This window comes from Zonotrichia albicollis, chromosome 25 (assembly GCF_047830755.1).
Source record: "Zonotrichia albicollis isolate bZonAlb1 chromosome 25, bZonAlb1.hap1, whole genome shotgun sequence".
Taxonomy (NCBI): domain Eukaryota; kingdom Metazoa; phylum Chordata; class Aves; order Passeriformes; family Passerellidae; genus Zonotrichia; species Zonotrichia albicollis.
Genome location: NC_133843.1, coordinates 2,838,532 through 2,858,124, shown reverse-complemented (window position 1 = coordinate 2,858,124; position 19,593 = coordinate 2,838,532). Strand labels below are relative to the sequence as shown.

Sequence of the window (19,593 nt, the reverse complement as noted above, 5' to 3'; positions counted from 1 at the left end):
GGTTCAGATGGGTTGGGCTGAACCTCACAGAATCAGGGCTGATTTTGGGAACTCTTCCCTCTCACCTCAGAGCCCAAAGGGACACTCAGAGCTGGTTTGAGATGTTCCCAACTGTGTTTTCATGGGAAGAAAAGCTGAAATTTTGAATATAAATAGAAGAATATTTCAAAGAACAGCTGAATTTTCCTCATCTGCACTGCTAATGAAACTCACCCTCCCAAAACTGGAATCACAACTGGAGCAACACAAATTTGGTTCAAAAAAACCTCTGAGTGCTGAGTCCATCTCCAAAGCAAGGAGCTTCAGGCAGAGAGGAGGGGAATTTCTGCTGGGGAAGCAACCCATGAATCATTCAATAAAGCCTCCTTTTGATAATGAATAGCCAACCTTCTCTGGTGGTGATAAGATATTTTAACTGAAAACATCAGGCCATGTTTAAAAAATGATTACAAATTATTTTAACAGTGTATTTGCAGAGGGTTATAAAAACAGCTATAATATTTTTGTCTTGGATTCTAGAATTACCAGGGTGACAGCTAATGCAGTAATGATTTGTTTCAAATGCCAGTGTTTAAGCTGTATAAAGCTGATTTTATACATTTTTCCAGTAGGCCGCATTGTAGTTAATGAAATTAAACACACCAATCGCATTTGTCCCCAGGGGATGAGGAACTGAACACGCCACTGGTTTATTTTTTTATTAAAATAAATTGCAGCCAGCAAGATGGACTAATTGCCTACAGAATTGAAAAAGAAACATTCCATTGATATAATTAAGCCAATTTTCATGGACAAAAATAGTTATAGTGGATATAAAATAAGCAGAGCATTCAGGGCAGTTTGACTTCTCCCCAGCTCTCTGTGTTTTGTCCAGAACATTAACTATTAAACAAATATGGATCTCAAACGGGCTGACAGTGTTATCTGGTAATGATGGCTAAATTGATCCCAATAGCTGAGGCCAGGGCATTGTGTCTCAGGGCTCTGCTGGGAGAGTTCCCAAGCCAAGAACAACAGAGAAGCAAAAGAAAAAAATCCCCAAAAAAACCCAAAACCCACCTCCCAAACCGGACCTTAAAGCAAAACACCTGAAAGATGTAAAACTATGGAGGTAAAAATTAATCAGCACCTGGTTTCTCTTGGGCTGACACTTCACCCCTGGTGCCTGTGCAGCTTTGGGGAGGGCCAGCCAGCCCCACTCTTGTCCCCAAAATAATCCCAAAAAGGGGGTGCTGAAGAGAAGACAAAGTCTTTTCACAAAGAAAAACTGCTTTCCACACCAGCTCAGCGCAAACCAAGATTTACCATGGTGGGAGCGTTATTCTGTGGCCTACTGGAAATAATTTGGCTGTCTCAGTCCATTTTCACCCGGCAAATGTCTCCCCAAGAGGACCAGTGGCCTCGTTTGCAGCACAAAAGTGGGTTCAGTGGTACAGAAAACCCCACTTTATTAACTATTATTTATAAATTTGGGTAAAACGCCATTTTTAGGGAGCATGATCAAAGTTCAGTCACCCTCTGAGCAGAAACTTTCCTTCCTCCCACTGTCCTGCACTTAAATCCATGGAAAAGGAGTTCATTTTCCAAACCTATCCACCAAGACATCCCTTGCTGCAGGGAGATTTCTTCTCAATTACAGAAAAAAAAAGCCCCAAAGATAAAAAATCTCCTTATTCAGGGCATGAACATTCAGAAGCATGATGCACACTTAGAGCAGGGATGAAAGTCATATTTCATTTTTATGAGCAGAGAAGGTGCCATCACTCAGGGAGGGAAGAGGAGGAAGAAATCCTCCACGGGACAGGGACACTCTGTTACAGATTTGGACGGTGCACAAGGCAAACCCAAGTGCAATAAAAATGAAAATAAACAGCCGTGAGGAGGTAGCGCTGATGCATGAAAATCCATTAGGAAAAGAAAAGAAATAATAAGGTCGTAGATCTTTTCCACTCCAACATCCCTGAACTGAAGTTTCTCCAGAAAAAAAAAAATTAAAAAGAAAGAAAAAAGGAAAAAAATTAATAAAAAGGTGTATTTAAGATGAGAAAGGCCAGCAGGAATTTTGGAGGGGGATGCCATATCAACAGGCTGTTACCCAGAGTGGAACAAATGTGTTTGCACATCCCCAGCTGCAGACAGACACCGTGGATGTGCATTTATTGATGTGCTGGGCTCTCACCCCCCTGGGATGAACGCTATCTTTTGGGAAATAGCCACGAGAAAATCATTATCAGCCAAGATTTGGGTGTTTCGCCTTAGCGCTAAATCGGAGTTTGTCATTTAAATAATCCCTAAGTGGGGGTAAAAAAATAAACACATCCAGTAATAGGAGAGAGCCAGCAAGTTGTGGAAATAAAGGTTGAGCTTGTCCTGGCCCACGGAGGGCACAAATAATCCCAGGTGCCACCAGCTCTGTGCCACAGGAAGGGTCTGGGTTGGGAAAGCAGCTTTTTCCTCCACTAAACGATTTCACCCAGCTGAAGTTTTAATGCATCAAGACGGGGGGGAAATAATAATAACCAGAAAGAATGGAATTTTTACAGGTAGAAGAGCAAAAGCAGCTCTGAAAAATGTGGATTCTCCTCCTGATTCTGGCACCAGGAGCGGGCAGGGTTCCTGCACAAGTCGCTGCTCTCACCTCCTCCCTTCCCCAGCCCTGCCGGAGGATCACAACTCATTCCCCGCCATCCAGGTGGCTCCCGAGCCTCACCTCCTTCATGTTTGCAAACTTCTCATGCCTTTGTCTTTAAAGCACCGTATTAAACAGCACCGAGCTTTTTATAAACCACCTAAGCCCTAATAATCATAGCCATCATCACAATAATAACACTTCTCACTCAACGGGGCCTTTCCTTGCGAGAATCTCCGGCTGCTTTGCAGACACGAAGGAGCTCAGCCGTGCCTGGAGAGGCGATTTCCCTGCGGTACAGGAGATTTCTGTGGCATTCCCTGTGTCACAGGAGATTTCTGTGGCATTCTCTGTGTCACAGAACATTTCTGTGCCATCCCCTCCAAGGATCGGAGCCCGCAGCCCGGCGGGCAGGTGGAATCGGAGAATCCCGGCAGAATTCCCCGCTCGTGGAACGCTCCGGAGTCGGGATATCATCGCAGCGAGAGGCAGCGATGAATTACAGCGCTGCCGTGGGGTGAAATCCAAGCTCCTGCCTCGTTTTTTTGCCTGGAAAGGAGCGGGGATCGTGCGCGCTTCAGGTGCGCTCCGCTCCATCCCTGCCGGCTCTTCCCAACCCTGCTGCCCTCGGGGCTCTCTGACCCCGCTAAAATGTGGCTAAAATCAGCCAAAAGGGCATTTCTGTGCTTTCCCAACATCAGTGTCTTCGCCAGGTATTTTTAATAGCTGCCCTCAGGAAAATGTTGCGTTTATTTTTATCCCCCCAGCTCATTAAAGATCTCCCCTGCCATCCCTGAACTCACCCAGCAGTCCCAGTGCAAAGCCTAAAAATAAAGCACGTTTAGGTGGTCGAGTTAAAAAACTAAACATAAAGTACAGATTCAGTCCGATTTCTGCACGGAACATTCTGGGTCGTGACCGCGCAGTAGCTGCGATTTTAATGCGCGTTTTAAGAGCTTTGTATGTGCGCTGCCAGCCCGACAGACAAACGCCTCCGCACAGACAGACACGGAGGTTTCAGAGGCAACGGGAATTCCGTGAAATGGGGAATTCGGCGGGTTTGGGATAAGGCGCCTTTCTCTGACGCACTTTATAAACTCAGATTTGTGTGCAGGCGTTCCAGCGCCCCGTGATGCGAGCGCACGTGGATGGGCATCACACGCACCTCATCCGAGCTGCTCGGACACCCAGGAGCGCTGGCCGGACCCCAATCCCGATCCCTTTGGCACCTCGGAGCTGCCCTGCGGCTGAGAGCAGCCTGTGCCCCTCGTCCAGACCCCAGCTCGGTGCCCCCGTTTGCCAAATTCCTGCCCAGGCCAAGGGGAGGACGTGCCCTGCAGTTGTTCCCTCTGTGCTTTTCCCCACGCGGGACGAGTGGGGGAATTGATACATTATATTTATAGAATTTGAGGGGGAAATGAAAAAAAAAATAAATTAAGAGTAAAGCGATCTCAGCTCCTCGGCGATTTTTGTTGAAGCGCTAATTACGCATCACCTTAATTAGCGGATCAACCCCCCCTTCTTCCTTTCCCCGCATCCCTAATTGCCTAATTGAACAGATCCGGGGCAGGACAGGGGGGGACCCGGCCACGATGGGGACCCAGCGGCGGCTCCGCACCTGCGCTGGGCTCCGCACCCGCGGCCGCCGCCCGGGAGAGCTCTGGGGACATCCCGGTCACCGAGGGCACGGAACCGGGCCGGGCACAGCTCGCTGCCTCCCTCCGCCCCCCATGACCGGGGTCTGGGTAGGGACAGGGCACAGGGAGAGCTTCGGAGATGGGAAAAAATCCCAACGCCCCAAAGCGCCATAAATTTTCCTGCTCGGTGCGTGGCAGCTTTGGAAGCGTCTGTGGGAGCACAAACGGAGCCGGGCAGTGGCGCTTGGGCTCCAGCTCTCCTCGCTGCTCTCCCTTTCCCCTTCGCTGTCTCTTCAGACTTAATTAAAATAAAATTAATAAAATATCAGTAAACGGGAAGCCTGTTCGCTCCTCGAAGGTGAAACCGGTGCCGGGCACGGCAGGGTTGGGTTCCCAACCATTTTCCTGCCAATCCAGCGTGCCCGGAGGATGCACCAGGGCTGCCTGCAAACTCCGGCCCCAAAGTCTGCCTCGCTCCTATTGCTAACAGCGAAAAACAAACGGGGCTGCAGAAATATCAGTCAGAATTTGCCAGCACGAGCATTTATTTAAAACCCTGCGATCCTGCCGTGTGCAGCTCGGTGTTGTGGCTGTACTCTGAAATTCATGGATTTCGAAAGGAAACGAATTCGTTGTAAGCGTGCAGCGCCCAACTCCTGGGTCATTTTCCTCCTCTACATCCTCTCCCTGCCAGCAGCAGCGGGACCCCCGGTGCTGCAGAGCCCTCTCCCCGCTCCCCAGATTTTATTTTCTCGCGGAAAAACGAGGCCCTTGGAGCCGGGGACACGGTGTGGCCTTCAAGCCGCCCGTCCCGGTGATCCCTTCGGGGCTGCGGGGGATGCGGGGACAGCGCTCACCTGGGCTCCGGCACCCCCGAGGCTGCTGTGCCTCCCTGCACCCTTAGAGAGCCTCGTGTTCTGATTTACAGCGTTTCCAAAGGCTCCGGGAGCCACGGAGAGAGCGAGAACCATTCCCGGCTCCGGTTCAGCTCCGCTGCCCCCGGTACCTGCCGCTCTCCCCACCGAGAATTCCTCTCCCACCCCAGAGAACACGCGTTCTCCCCTTTTCCCAGGCAGGTAATATTGTGGAATTCCCAGCGGAGCCTCACATCTGCTTGAAATATTGTCCAATGAAATGAAATTTTCCAGCGCACAGCGTGGTTTTAAAGCCCCGTGTGCCGCTCGCACGGCTCGGCGGCCGCGCACCGGGGCCGTGCGGGCTCTCCCAGCTCCCACAGACACTCCTGAGGCTGGAACAGCCAAAAAAATGAGTTTGGAAGGGACTTGAGAGGCTCCATACAGTGAAAGAAGTTGTGGCTACTTCTTCGGGGAAAATACAGCGAGATCCCACACTCGTGTCCGTGTTTAATCTGTTTGGCAAATAAATACTCCTGGGATATTGAAACCTTAGCTCCGGACTACTGTTTTGAACTGTGATCCCTAAAAAATCCTCGGCTGAAACCCCATAAACCGTTGGGCCTTGTATTGTATTAAACACCTGATTTTAATCAGGGCTCAACCTCCGAGCAGGCGCTTCCAGGCGTGTTCGCGGCCGCCGGGAAGGGCTCGCTCCCGGCCGTGGAGCTCTCAGCCCTTCCCCGAGCTCTTGAGATATCCAAACACCGAAAATCTTTCAGCTCTTGACTGCAGGAGCTCGCTGAGAGCTCACGGAGGGAGCGTGGAGGGTCCCAGCCGCGCTCAAACGCGGCCGGATCCGCATCGCACCCACCAGGGACACATCTGTAAAAACCCGCACTGAACCCATCTGCAAAAAAACCCCGGGCCTTTTCAAGAAGTAAAAAGAAAGAGAAGGAAAAGCGAGGGGAAAAAAATTAAAAAGAAAATAAAAGTAAAAGTGAAATATTCCGTCTTATTTAACCATTGAACTTCGCTTTTCCAGCCAAGAGAGCTCTGAAAATCATTCCTCACTCTAACAACCTGAAACAATAAGTGACGACTTTTTATAAAAGTTATTATTTGAACGGGGACGCTTGAAACGAGTGTTTATTGTAAAAAACAAATTAAAGCAAAATAAAATCCCTGGATTAATTCAATGAACTTCCCGTCTAACGCCCCGGCCATGGGGTGACAATGTTGACCACGCTCAGGGTCACCCATCCCGCCCTAAACAGAGCCGAGGGAGGTGTTCGGGGGATACACGGACACGCTTTGGGGACAGCGGGGACCTTCCTGGGTCGCGATGGGAAATGTCGCGACACCAAGGTGACCCGCGGGGCCTGGGGCCGCAAAACAGCAGCGGCGGCCGGAGCTCGGGGCCGGCGATAAAGAGACTTCGTGAGGAAAAGTGGCCCCCGGAGCTTTGGGGAAGGGTCCCCCCTGGAAGCGGGGTGTCATCCCGGGGGGCGGCACCGGCCCTCGCTGACCTTGGCGGCCGGGAACGGCTCCGAAATGAAGAACTTGAATGAGAAAATCCACCCCGGAGCCCACGTGTGGCAGCGCTGGAGCGCCCGTGACCCCTCGGCAGCGGCGGGGAGAGGCTGAACCCCGAATGGGGCATTCAGGGGGGGATGTTCTCCATCACCTGGGGGGATCCCCCCGGCTCTGAGCGGCCCCAGGTCCCCGTGGAAAGCCACGCGAGGAACCGGAGCGGGCACCGCTCGCCCGAGGCTTTTCCGAGCTCTACGAGCGGAGTTTCCAGCGGGGCACAGACTGAGCTGGAACTTCTGCAGCTCCGCATACTTCGCACAGAGAGGCAGAGCGAAACAGAAACTAAATAATAGTAGTAGTCATAATAATAATAATGAGAATAATAATAATAATAATAAAAGGACAAACAGGCTGCCCAGCTCCGGGATCGTGCGCTGCCACCGGAACCGAGCAGGGAATCACCGAGGAACCATCCCGAGCCTTTGCCGCGGGACTCTGCGGGCAGAGAGGACCCGCTCTTCCCTACAAAAGCCACACTCTCCTTCCTCCTCGGAAAATCCAGCGTAAAAACCGCTCGAAAGAAAGAACGAACGGGGAGAGGGTCCGCTGGAAGACGGAGAGGGGGCAAAAAGCTGCGCGAGACTTACGAGCTGCAATTCCACTCCCCAAGTAAATTTTAAAAAATTAAAAATTAAAGACACTCCCCCACACTCCCCTCCCCCAGACCTTCTTAACCCCCAGCTGGGACACCCGAGCTGCCTTCAGGGTCTTCCCTCTGGACCTGCGACTCCAAAGCCCCTCACTGAGAGCGGATCCATTTTTTGCTACAAATTCTCTTCCTTCCCTCTCTCCTCGATAATTGTTCCCGAGACCAGAAGGGTTTCTCCCACTCCCCCCCCCGCCTGTCTCTCTCTCCCCCCTCTCTCCAGCGCTCCGTCTCTCGGTCGGCTCCCGCCGGCAGATGCCAAACGCAGACCTCTAGCGCCCACTATTTCAGGAGCCGGGAATATTATTTCACAAGACTTGGGAACGACTCAATAAAAAAAAAAAAAAAAAAAAAAAAAAAAAAAGTTGCTCGCTATCCCCTTTCGTCAACTTCCAGCTCTAACTTTCGCTTTTCTCCCCCGGCCCCGCACCGCCGCACGGCCGGCGGAGCGCGGAGCGGGCAGCGCGGAGCAGCGCGGGGCAGCGCGGGGGGATCCGCGCCCAGGGGCGGGCGGGCGGTGCGGGCAGCGCGGCCGCCGCGGGGAGGGAGAGAGGGAGGGAGGGAGGGCGAGAGAGGGGCTCAGCCCCGCGCAGCCCCCGGCCCGGCTCCGCGCCCCCGGGCCCGCCGCCGGTACGCGGAAGAAGGGAGAGAAAGGACCTACTTTTGGGCAGTTTTCTCGCCCTCGCCTTGGATCTCATCGTGTCGGCGTGTGGATTCCTCTCCTCCTCCTTGAGCCCAGAAGCAGCTACACACTATCTTCATCTCCCCAGCATTGTCAGTTTGGACACCTTCGCACATGCGCACAGAGCATTCAATCTGACACCCTCACCAGGGCCAAAAAAACTTTCCAATGTATTCATCATCATCGGGCTGGTTTGGTTTTTTTTTTTTTTTTCTTCTCTCTTTTTTTTTTTTTTTTTTTTTTTGTCCTATCCTCTTCCTCAGACCACTTATCTCTGCCCCCTCCTCTCTGCCGGCACCATCACAGCCTTGCCTGATCTGCCCCTTTAAGAAAAATCAGCCCTCTCCGCTCCTAACCCTCCGCACACTGACCTTACACACTGGACAATATTTAAGGATCAAGGTGCCATCCTATAAAGAGGTGATTATTATTATTATTCTATTATTATTGTTGTTACTACTAAATAGCAATGCTGTAGAGAAAGTTTGTTAGTAGTTGTCATCTTGTAAACGTTCCTAGATTGGACATGCTTTTGTTTTTAATCTGAAAAATGTTTATTTACGTAACTTTTCAACCAGTGTCTGTCTTTATTTTCTTCCTTTTTTTTTTAACTTTTCTTTTCTTTTGCCTTCTTCTCCCCCTTCGGCTTATGGGGAGGGGGTGGTTGCCTAACTTTAAAAATAATAACTTTTAAAATACCACAACTCGCGCTGTGTTTTGTCGGTATTTCTCGCGTTTCTACCAGAATTTTCCCAGCTTTTCGGCAGCTTCGCTGCTTCATCCCCGGCTCTGTTTTGTCGCTGTTTCGCGGGGGTTTCACCCTCGGTTTGTCGCGGGAGGGCCCCGGGCAGCCGGGAGGGGTCGGGCAGGGAGAGAGGGAGGGAAGGCGGCCGCTCTGCTCTGCCTTTCAGGTGGAAAGCAGCGCGCTGGGGCAGCGCTCCCCAGGGACGGGAGAAGCCGCCAGACACCCGAGGAAAGGGGGGAGAGGAAGGACAGACACCCCCGGAGCCCCCCAGGACCTGGCCGGGCCCCCCCCGAGCGGAGGTAGCGAGCGCTGGGGCAGAGGCGCTTTGAAGAGAGGAGCGAAGTGTAAATAGCCGGTGATTGATGTGCTGGCTTTGACTGCGGAGAAAGCACTATTTGAATTCAAGTGGCCAGGTCAGATGGTCACGGAAGAAGGTTGAAAGGTAGGATTTAATGAGATTAATATGGAGAGAGGGAGAAAAACGCGCGTCGTCTTAAAACATTCCGTATAAAATAATTAGGGGGTGAGGGCAGCGCGGCGCTCCGCGCTGGAGGTGCGCACCCATCCCGGGGAGCCCTCGCACCGAAGGGCACCGCAAAAAAACCCAAAAAAAACCTAAAAAACAAAGCAAAACTTGTGTGGGTGCGTCAGGTCCCTGCTGGAAGCCATTCCGCCAGCTGCACTCCTGCCCTGCAGGTGGAACTGGGGAGGGGGGGGGAATATTCCTGCTAATTACCGGTTTTCCCCTCCTCAATAAACTCTTTAATTGCAAATGGGAGCCGAGGCCTTTTCAGATGCTACCGAGGAGCCGGCGTTTCGAGGGAAAGGGTGGGGGGAGCAGGAGGCCAAATAAAATAAATCCGTTTGAAGGCAACTCGGAGCCACGTGTCGCCTAAAAATGCCGAAGCGGTGCCTGTGAATGAATTCCTGCCTCGAGGACGCCGTTCCACGGCGCGCCGGGCACCCCGAGGTTGGAAAAACAAGCTCTTCCCAGCCTCACCGGTGAAACAGGAGCTCGAGTGTTCCCGACTCATTGAAATATTTCTCGCAGCCATCCCGGACTCTCGCTGTCCCCGTGTCCCCCACCGAGCCGCTCCCGGGACGTGTTTCAGTTTGAAAACGTTGTCCCGGGTTATTTCTCCCGGGTAGAGCCAGGGGAGGATGACGAGGGAACGAAGGTCATGGAGGGCTCGGAGCACCGCGGCCGTGCCCCCCGCAGCCCCAGCCCCGCACAACCCCGGGTTTTTTTGTTTTTTTCCCCAATTCCCCCCCATCTCCATCACCCAAACTCCCCCAGGAATCCGCTCCCGCGGGAACCCCCCCGCTCGGGGATATTTGGGGAGAAGCAAAACGCGTTTGGGGTGCACGGTGGGGTGGCTGCGGGGGTACCACGGTTTAGGGGGTGATTCTGCAAACGAAGCCAGCGAGAAGAGATGGAAAGGCTGCCCCGCTTGTTCCCGGTTGTTCCCGGCTCTGTCCGTGCGGCTTTCCCGGCTCCGGCCGCGTTCCTGCCGGGCCGAGGCGGCAGCGGCCGGGCTGGAGCGGGGAGCGGAGCTGGGGAGGCAAGGCCGGGATGCGGCGCTTTGCCGCCTCAGGAAAGGGGGACCAAGGGGAAAAAGGGGAGAAACCCACCAAAATAAAAAAATTTAAAAGGTGGGGGAGAAAAAAAAATAAATAAGAGAACGAATTTGGAAGGGCCGGTGGCGGGGTGTGCTGGCCGCGGGCTGCGCTGCGTGTGGGGAAGGACACGACACGAGTGGGATCCCTCCCCGCAGCCGTTCTGCCCTCGGGAACGGGCCCGGTGCGCCCAGCTCGGGGCTGGTACCGAGGGCACGGCCCGGGCGCTCCGGGCTCAGCGCTCCGGGACACGGGGCTGAGCCGGGGCCGGTTCTGAGCTCCCGTGGAAGGAGAGGCGTCCTGGGGCTCAGCAAACCCCGCAGCGAGGTGTGCGGCCGGGCAGGGAGAACCTCGCACTCCCCGGAATCCCCGAAGCCCCCCCGAGCATCCCACGGTGGGCAGCGGCTTTTGCAGCCTGCACCTGTTTGAGCGCGTGTTTCTTCCACGGGGAACGGCAACTTAATGAGCGTGGAGAACGGGGAGAAGAGCCAGGAAGGTTCTGGGCGCTGCCGGGTCAAGCCAAGGAGCCGGGGCCCTGCTCCGTGCTCCGGCACATCCCCAGGAACTCTGCCCACCCTGGGGATGGCTGGAGGGGAAAAGCACCCCGAGAATTAATAACCATTAATTAATAACCACAGAGCCAAGCCCCTCTGGGCAGCACACGCTGAGAGGACCCGCGGGCTGAGAGGGGTCTGGGTGGTCCCAAAATGAGCCTGCTTGGGGTTCTCCCCTCTGTTCTCGCCCCTTTTTGCGCCTCTATTCTGGTGTCTAACGGAGATTTCAATGGGGCGGGGGGGTGCCCGCAGCTTTGGGGAGTGGCAGCGATTTACTTGGGTGGGTTCCTTGGCACCTCCAGCACAAGCCATGAATTCCCAGGTGTTCTACAAGGAAAACACGCTCCAGGTGGGAACTGCCCAGCGCGGGCACCCACGGGGGTAGAGATGTGACACCCTTAGTTCTCGGCGAGCTGTTTTGCACAAGCATTCTCAAGCAGTAAAGAAGATTAAAACGCTTGAGCCCGTCCAGCTTGTCCGCACGCCCCGAGTCACCCCATCCCTTGCGAGGATTTTCGCATCAATCACTCCTTGTTCCTGCGCGCCGCGTTAAACCGGGAATTAAATATTTCAAACTACGCAAGAAGCCGGTGGCGCAGGACGGGGCTGCGCTCCGCGGGGGTGGCGGGTCGGGCGCTGGGAATGTCACACGCTTCCCCGGGGGATTGTCCCCGCTAATCTGCCGCTAATTAGCGGCGGGAGCGCACCCAGGGCGGGATGAGGAGCGGCTGCCTCGCACCCAGCGCTGCTCCCGAGGAATTCCGACACCTTCCCCAGCCCCGGTCCCTGCGAGCAGCCGGCACAAGGGGGCGGTTAAGGACAGCCGGGAGCCCCGGGGACAACGGGGACAACGGGGACAAGGCGGGGAGCCCCCTCCGAGCATCACAGGGGGACAGCTCGCCCTCCCAGCAGCGGCGCTGGGAGAGGCAAAAATCATAAAAATAACAAAAATGAAACTCTGCAAAGGTGGATGCGCCCCTCCTCGCTCTGAGGAGGTGGCGAGACACCAATAAAGGTCCTCCCACCCGGAGCAGCCCCGGGTGGCTCAGGTGATGGAGCTCAGTGCGGTGTCACATCCTGCACCCGCCACAGCCTTTCCTGAAGTGACCTATTTACACGCTCTCATTGGTTTAAATTAATTTTTTTTTTTTTTACCCGAAAACCTTTGAGAAGCGGCGGAACAAGAGCCAGTGAGAAGGGGAGAAATGGATGCGTTTGGTACAGGGGGAAAAAAAATGAAATTAAGTCGCTCTTAGCGATGAGATACAGAGGGGAAGATTAATACTGCAGCATAACCTGTGCCTGCATTCACTGTCCTGCACCTCTTCCCTGATATTCCAGCTGCACTGAAACCCGTCTGTGCATCAAAATGAGGTGATCAGACTAGATCAGAATATATTATTTTTGTTGTTATTTCTAGAAGAAAACACTGGCTCCTCTGGCCATGAATAAACACCGTGTCAATTGCCATTTCAGATTTTTCAAAAAACATGTTCAGCCCTAAGAATTCCTCCGAATTCGTTACACTGCGCCTTGCTGGTCCCGGCGAAGGTAAAAAATTCACGTCCTAAAATAAGAAGTCGTAAAAAAAAAAAAAAAAAAAAGGGAAAAGAAAAAGAAAAGCACCATTTACATTTGAATATCTAACTTGAGCATGATTATAATTACAATCGTCAGACATCGAGCAGTGTTGTCTCCCATGAACAGACAGTTTTGAGGATGTAAACACAATTTTCATCGTGACGGTCTCTGGGAATGAAGGGAAATTAAGGACTTATAGCAATTTTTTTAGACGTTTGATCAAAATATTTTTGCCCGGAGATTGCTTGCCAAATGAAAGCAGAATGGAAACGATGTGCGCTGTAATTCAGCAGAGTTTTATCACGGGGAGAGCCCAAGCCCTGGGTCTGTCAGGGATTTGGTCTCTCCTTTCCCCAGGGGGATTTTGGGGAGCAGCGAGTGGGCAGCAGGTTCGGCAATTTTCGATTGAGCATTTTCCAGCCGAAATTCCCAATTCTGAAGCCACCACAACGACCTGAGTCGCATTTTCCCTCGGAATTGGCAGAACTCCCCCCGATTTGAGGCTGGCAGGGAGATGCAGCCGCTGGCGGGGCCGGGGTGCGTTCCCCTCCCGCAGCCCCGAATTTTGGGGTTCCCCTGCTCGGGGCACCCCTTGCTCCTCATTAACCCCAAGCCAGGCCCGCAGCTCCACAGGGCTCCGGCCAGGGGGGGATTGTGCTAATTAAATATTGTGGGGGTGGCGATTTGAACCCCAAATCTCCATTTGCTCCCGAATTTGGAGTTTCCTGCGCTCAACCCCGAAGAGCAGCGCCCGCTTTGGGGGTGCCCCCATCACATGGGGACCCCGATGGAGCCCTCGGGGGGTGTCCCCTCAGTGTCCCCTCAGTGTCCCTTCCTTCCTGCGCTCCAGGGAGTGGGGATTGCAGCTCAGCCCCCAAAAACCAGCGAAATTCCCCAAGGGGACACCCAAGGATGTCCCCGCGGGGTCCGCGCCTCGTTCACTTGCGCTCCCCCCGTTAAGGACGGCTGCTGGGGCTGGCTGGCTAATTATTAGCTATTAATTGAGTTCAAGACCTTTTCCGGCGCTGGGAAATGAGGAGCCCTCGCAGCCATCCCAAGGAAGGGGCTGAGCACAGCCAAGAGCAGCGGCAGCACCATCCGGGCCTGCCCCAAAGTCCCCGGGGGCGGGGGGGGGAAAAAGCGGCGACAAAAATTCATGAGGTGAAAATGATAGAAACTTCAGAATCGGGGATTGATTTCCGAGACACCTCGGGGAGAGCGGGGAGAGGGCGATGCCCGACGGGGCGGGCCGGGGGCTGCGCTGGGGTCCCCGGGCAAGGTGAGGAGAGGGGCCCGGAGTCCCCCCCGAGCCCCAGCGAGCTCCTGCCGATGTCGCTTTCTTATCTTCGCACGCTTCCACCTTCCAATTAAAGTCCCCCAAATTGCCAAAAGGCTGATTTGCATGCAAGGGACCCCCGCTCAAAGATGCTAACTTATTGTCTCCTCGCAGAACTTAACATTTCTCTCTTCAGTTCTCACTTGAAAGAAGTTTTAGAACAGTATTCAAAGACTGTCCAAACGAACAAAACCTTCCCCTTCGCTCGGGAGAGAAATCCGGTGTATTCAATACCAGGGCATATTCTCAGAAGTTTGCAGATTTGGGTTTAAAGGCGGTATTGTTCGTGCCTTTTTCCTGAAACTTCTTTATTTTTTTTTTCTCTCCCTCAGACCACGGCTCACATGCCTGCAAAGGATTATTAAAATAAAACATCATAGAGCATTTTTCCTCCTTTTTTCCCCCCTCCTTCTTTACTGTTTAGAATTACTTTTCTGGAGGAGCAGCATCCCCCCCTAACCCCGCAAGTCATAATTAAGAACACTTTTTTTTTCCCCCTTAACAAACAGAAAAAAGATTCAAACCCTTCTCCGAATGTTCCTTTTCCTTTAAAACACCACCAGCGTTCTAAAATCGGAAACATTTATCTGTTCCCAGAACACCTGAAAACATTCTCGGGGCTGGACAGACGCTGTTCTCCTACAGCTGAACAAATGAAAGCAGAGAAATTTTGGTACCAGAAGCATCTGTGAGAGCAGAAAATAAACGCAAAGCTAAAATCTTATTGGGTTTGGGGGTTAAAAAACCCAAAAACCTGTTTACAAGACGCCGGGATCTCTGCGTTCAAACACTCCATAGACAGGCAGAGGGGATTTTTTAGGATTAAAGGATGATGATCCAATGGGCTGAGGATGTAAAACTCCTCTGGGGAACGCGCTAAACTGCAAAAAGCCAGTGGCAACTCATTCCTGATTAACTCCTTTTTTATGAAGGGGCGGAATGGAAGCGAACAGGGACCCGACGGGACACGGAACATATTTTATTCATTTAATACAAAGCAGCTCCTTAAAAAAAAAAAAAATCTTTAAAAAAGCCAGTTCAGAGCATAACTCACGGGCCAGGGGGGGAAAGCAAAAAAAAAACCCTGATGGGGTGTGAGGTGATGTCGCCGTCATCCCTCATTCCCGAGGGAATGCAGCGGGCACGGGCGGGATGCGGGACCAACCCAGACCCCCAGAGACCCCCCAATAATGGGGGACCCCCCCTGCTGACCTTAAAGGCAGAATCAATGGTGTAAGAGCAGAGAGCACAAAGAGCTGCTGTGCTCGGCTCTGCGGATCATCAGCAGAGATGGGAAAGTATTTACGGGACTCTCTCGGAGTGACTGGTCCATCGGCAGCGAAAAAAAAAAATAATATTTTTAACCGCAGGGAAGCAAGAGTTCACGTAGATTTACAAACGGGGAGAAAGTAACTGTAAGAACATGTGTTAAAAAAAAAAAAAATAGGCAGCAGAAAGAATTCCATCGATTTCCATGAGAGGTGGATCGCGTCCAGGAAGAATGAGTCAACTTCATTCCTCGGGCAGAGCTGGCCAGGCTGAGAGAATTACAGCAGAAATGCCTCGGCATCACCTCGTGTCCCCCTCTCCGTGTGCTGCTGTCCCACCAAGAACCTTTTCGGTGTTGTTATGGCTTAGAACGAGCTGGGAATTCTTTTAAAATGGCTTTTAATCCCCTGGAAAAGAAGATTTTGGGAGATATATTTGGGAGAAGCTGAAAAGCTTCTCACACACCGACAGCATCCATGGCAGGACAGCTCAGAGCTCAGGGGAGGTGAAAGGCAGAATTTGCACATCACAGGGGTCCGTCTATCTGTTGTGGCTCTGCTTCTCCTCTCCCCACAATTTCGTGCAAGTTTTGGGTTTATTTGCACAATTTTTTGCAAAATTTCCTCCCCGCTCGCTTCTCCCAGGGCAGGGGGACTCTGCTCACCCCCTCAGGAATGAGCAGGAGGATGAATTGAGAGAGAAACCTTTCTCCACTCACAAATGCACCTTTATTGTGGCTTTTTTTACAGGTGGAAGCACAAACCACTCGTTCCTTTCAGAAATTTGAAGCAGCAATGGGCAAACACTGTCAGAATTCTGCTCTTTGCATTCAGACACCCTAAATTTCACACAGACCCCTCCCTATTCTTCATTAACACAAAAATAACATTTAAAACATCCAGCAGAGAGTTCATCAGGCTCTTCTACCTTTCTGGTGGCTTTTTAGCCCACAAATTGTCCAAATGAGAGCTTGTGCATGCCAGAATTTTGTGAGGCTCGCCCCGTGATAAGCTCATCAATGAATAGTTAAAAACCAAGCTCCAGAAGTGTGGTTAGAAAATGAAATGCAAATATATACAAAATAGCCAATGGTTCCTGTGCATAGAAATGCCTGCCCACCTCATGAGTGCTATTTTCCAGCCAGCTTTCCAAGCAGAGCAGCCCTTGCACTCCTGTATCTACAATTGTGCCATTTATAAGCCAGGAGCCCACCTCGCCCAAAGCCTGGTTCCTGCAGTGACTCATGTTCCACCGCCTTATTCCTGGGAAGATCTGTGCTAAAACACAGCAAAAAGAGCAGGATTTTGGGGGAGGAATGGCCCAGATGGGAAAACACCAGACACTCTCACTATTAATTGTCAAAAAACCTGAAAATATTGCTTTACAGCCTGTGTGAGAGAAAGGCTTTTACAAGTGGCATTTAAGCAAAATATTACACTGACATCTGGGTGAAACAATAATTCTGGCTCAGAATTATTAATCAGAACAATTCTAGCTCAGGTTGTGGATGCTCCATGCCCAAGGCCAGCTTGGATGGAGCTCTGAGCATGGTGGGAGGTGTCCCTGCCCATGGGATGAGCTTTAAGGACCCTCCCAACCCAAAACCATGCTGGAATTTTGTCATTTCCGAGGAAATAAAGCTTCTGAGTAAAGGATGAAGGGATTTATAAAACAGCAGCACACTTGAAGGCAATTTGATAAGAAACTTTTTGTATCAGACCTTCCCCTTAAAATATTCCACTGACACCTGGGTCAGACAATAATTCTGGCTCAGAATTATTAATCAGAATAATTCTGGCTCAGGTTGGATGGAGCTCTGTGCAGGGTGGAAGGTGTCCCTGCCCATGGGATGAGCTTTAAGGACCCTCCCAACACAAACAATGCTGGAATTTTGTAATTTCCAAGGACATAAACCTTCTGAATAAAGAATGAAGGGATTTATAAAACAGCAGCATACTTTAAGGCAATTTGATAAGAAATTTTTTTATCAGGCCTTCTTCTTAAAATCCCGTTTAATTAAATTTCTGTGCCCAAGTTGGGCACTCTGCTGCTGCAAAAGCAAATTCCAGCTTCCCTGGTGGAAGAACACAGGAGTAAAACACATCACAGGTGTTTTTTACCCTGTAAAAACCTGTAAGCAGGTGGTTTTTATCCTCTCTGCAACAACAAAGCTGTGCAGGATGCTTGGGCAGAGCTCCTGCTCACAGAACAAACCCCCAAAATCAGCTCAGGCAGACACATCCCTCCCACACAAACCCACCCCAGAGCTCCTCCCGTTCTCATTTTGCTCCTTCCCGTGCCCTGACACAACATCAGGAGCTGCCTCACTGCCACTCAGCTGCGGTTTTGCTCCCTTGGTAGGGATGAGATGGGGAAATGGTTTCATTTCTCCGAATTATAAAGTTAAATAGAGCGAACTGAGAAGCTCTGTGAGAAATAATGGAGTGAGATCATCCATACAATGACTTAAATACATCCAGGAATTTCTCTGTGTGACCTGGAGCCCCTCTGGCAATCACACCCTCTTTTTCTTTTTCTTTTTCCTTTTCCTTTTCCTTTTCCTTTTCCTTTTCCTTTTCCTTTTCCTTTTCCTTTCCTTCCCTTTTCCCTTTTCCATTTTCCCTTTCCCCTTTCCCTTTCCCTTTCCCTTTCCCTTTCCCTTTCCCTTTCCCTTTCCCTTTCCCTTTCCCTTTCCCTTTCCCTTTTCCCTTTTCCTTTTCCCTTTTCCCTTTTCCCTTTTCCCTTTCCTTCACCAAAAAAGCAAATTTAATATTTTACCCTCCCATTAAAGTGATGTGAAATTGTTCATTTTATCACTCAGGTTGTTGGAAAAGCCACAATTCTGGCCATTTCTCCATTTAGCCATTTTCTCATTGCTACTCATTCCACAAGCATTCCACAAGGAAATTCTGGATGCTTCTATAGTAATAAAATATGGAATAACAATAAAATATAATATAAAATAACAAAAAAAAAAGAAAAATAAATATAATAAAACTCCCATATTTATAATACATCTGGTACAGATCTCTCAGAAATACAACCTTAGGTTTATAAACTGTCCCAAAGCCACAGAAGTAAGAGATGATCTATTAAAAAATAACCAAAATCCAACTCACGTCACCCAAGAACAGAATCACAACTCACTAAATTATCCAGTGGATAAATCCAGTATTTTTTTGTCATTCATTCAAGTGGCTGCATTTTAGCAAAGGGGGAAAAAATTCTCAATAAAAGAATTTTATTCTGGTAGGATGAGAAAAATGCTAAACATGTTTTTATGGGAGAAACAGAGATAGAGCACTGGCTTGAACACTGAAAATCTCTCATGCCCTGATCTATAAATAAAACTGGTTGGGCTTTTCTTTTGTACTAAATTTAAAGGAAAGCCTTTTCCATGGAGAGTTTTCTTTAAAGCCAACTCTGCCCCAGAAGGACTTTAAGGATGGTGTTTCCAGCAAGCAGCATGAATGAATTAAGCCAGAAATGCAGGCAGGGAGCAGCTGGGTGTTTCTTTAGCAGCAGCAGATAAATGTGCAGCTCAAACGCTGCTGGCTTCTCCAGAAAGGACAATTCCTGATGGTTCTCATCCAGTTTTTCTCCACTCTGTTCTCCAGGACCTTGCTCAGGTGCCATTTTCTCCTCCAGCACCATAAAATCATCCCAGGCTGGTGCCTGTGGCCATCAAAATTTTTTGTGAAAAAAATTCAGAAATTCCAAATTTTGTTGCACGCGCAAATTGAAATTATTCAGTTTTTCTGTTGTGGGAACCGGGTACAGGGAATATTTCTGGGTCTGCTCTGACCCCCAGAGAAGCACTGGCTTTGACCCTCAGCCATGGAGAAAACTTCCAGGGCTTCAGGATAGACTGGAATCCACAAAAGTGTGAAATGGATTACAGAGAGTAGTGCAAAATGTCACTTGGGTGAGAAAGTTAGGGTTTGGGATAGTTAGTATCCCAAATTTAGAGGTTTTAGTATTTTTAGAATTTTGTTGTAGATGGGAACAAGATGGAGGGCATAGGGTGTTGTCCCGAGCTCCTTCTTCCTCCTTCTTCTTCCTCCTTCTTTTTCCTTTAACTTCCTTTGTCTTCCTTCTTCTTCCTCTTTATCCTCCTTCTTCTTCTTTCTTCTTCCTCCTTCTTACTTCTTCTTCTTCTCTTCCTTCTTCCTTCTTCCTTCTTCCTTCTTCCTTCTTCCTTCTTCCTTCTTCCTTCTTCTTCCATCTTCTTCCTTCCTCTTCCTCTTCCTCTTCCTCTTCCTCTTCCTCTTCCTCTTCCTCTTCCTCTTCCTCTTCCTCTTCCTCTTCCCCTTCCCCTTCCCCTTCCCCTTCCCCTTCCCCTTCCCCTTCCCCTTCCCCTTCCCCTTCCCCTTCCTCTTCCTCTTCCTCTTCCTCTTCCTTCTTCCTTCTCCTGCACCCCAAACCACCCAAAGATCTCAGAGAGGATGGG

At 50.7% G+C, this 19,593-nt stretch overlaps 1 protein-coding gene across 3 annotated transcripts in view; it reads right to left on the bottom strand.

The window, feature by feature from the left end:
• PRDM16 (PR/SET domain 16) overlaps positions 1 to 8,190 on the bottom strand; it is a 291,780-nt gene extending 283,590 nt beyond the window's left edge. For all 3 annotated transcript variants that reach the window (XM_074558403.1, XM_074558404.1, XM_074558405.1), the window contains exon 1: positions 8,021 to 8,190. In XM_074558403.1, coding sequence (XP_074414504.1) covers positions 8,021 to 8,057 — 37 coding nt within the window. In that variant the 5' untranslated portion in view covers positions 8,058 to 8,190. The remainder of the gene's footprint in view (positions 1 to 8,020) is intronic.
• Positions 8,191 to 19,593: the final 11,403 nt, after the last annotated feature.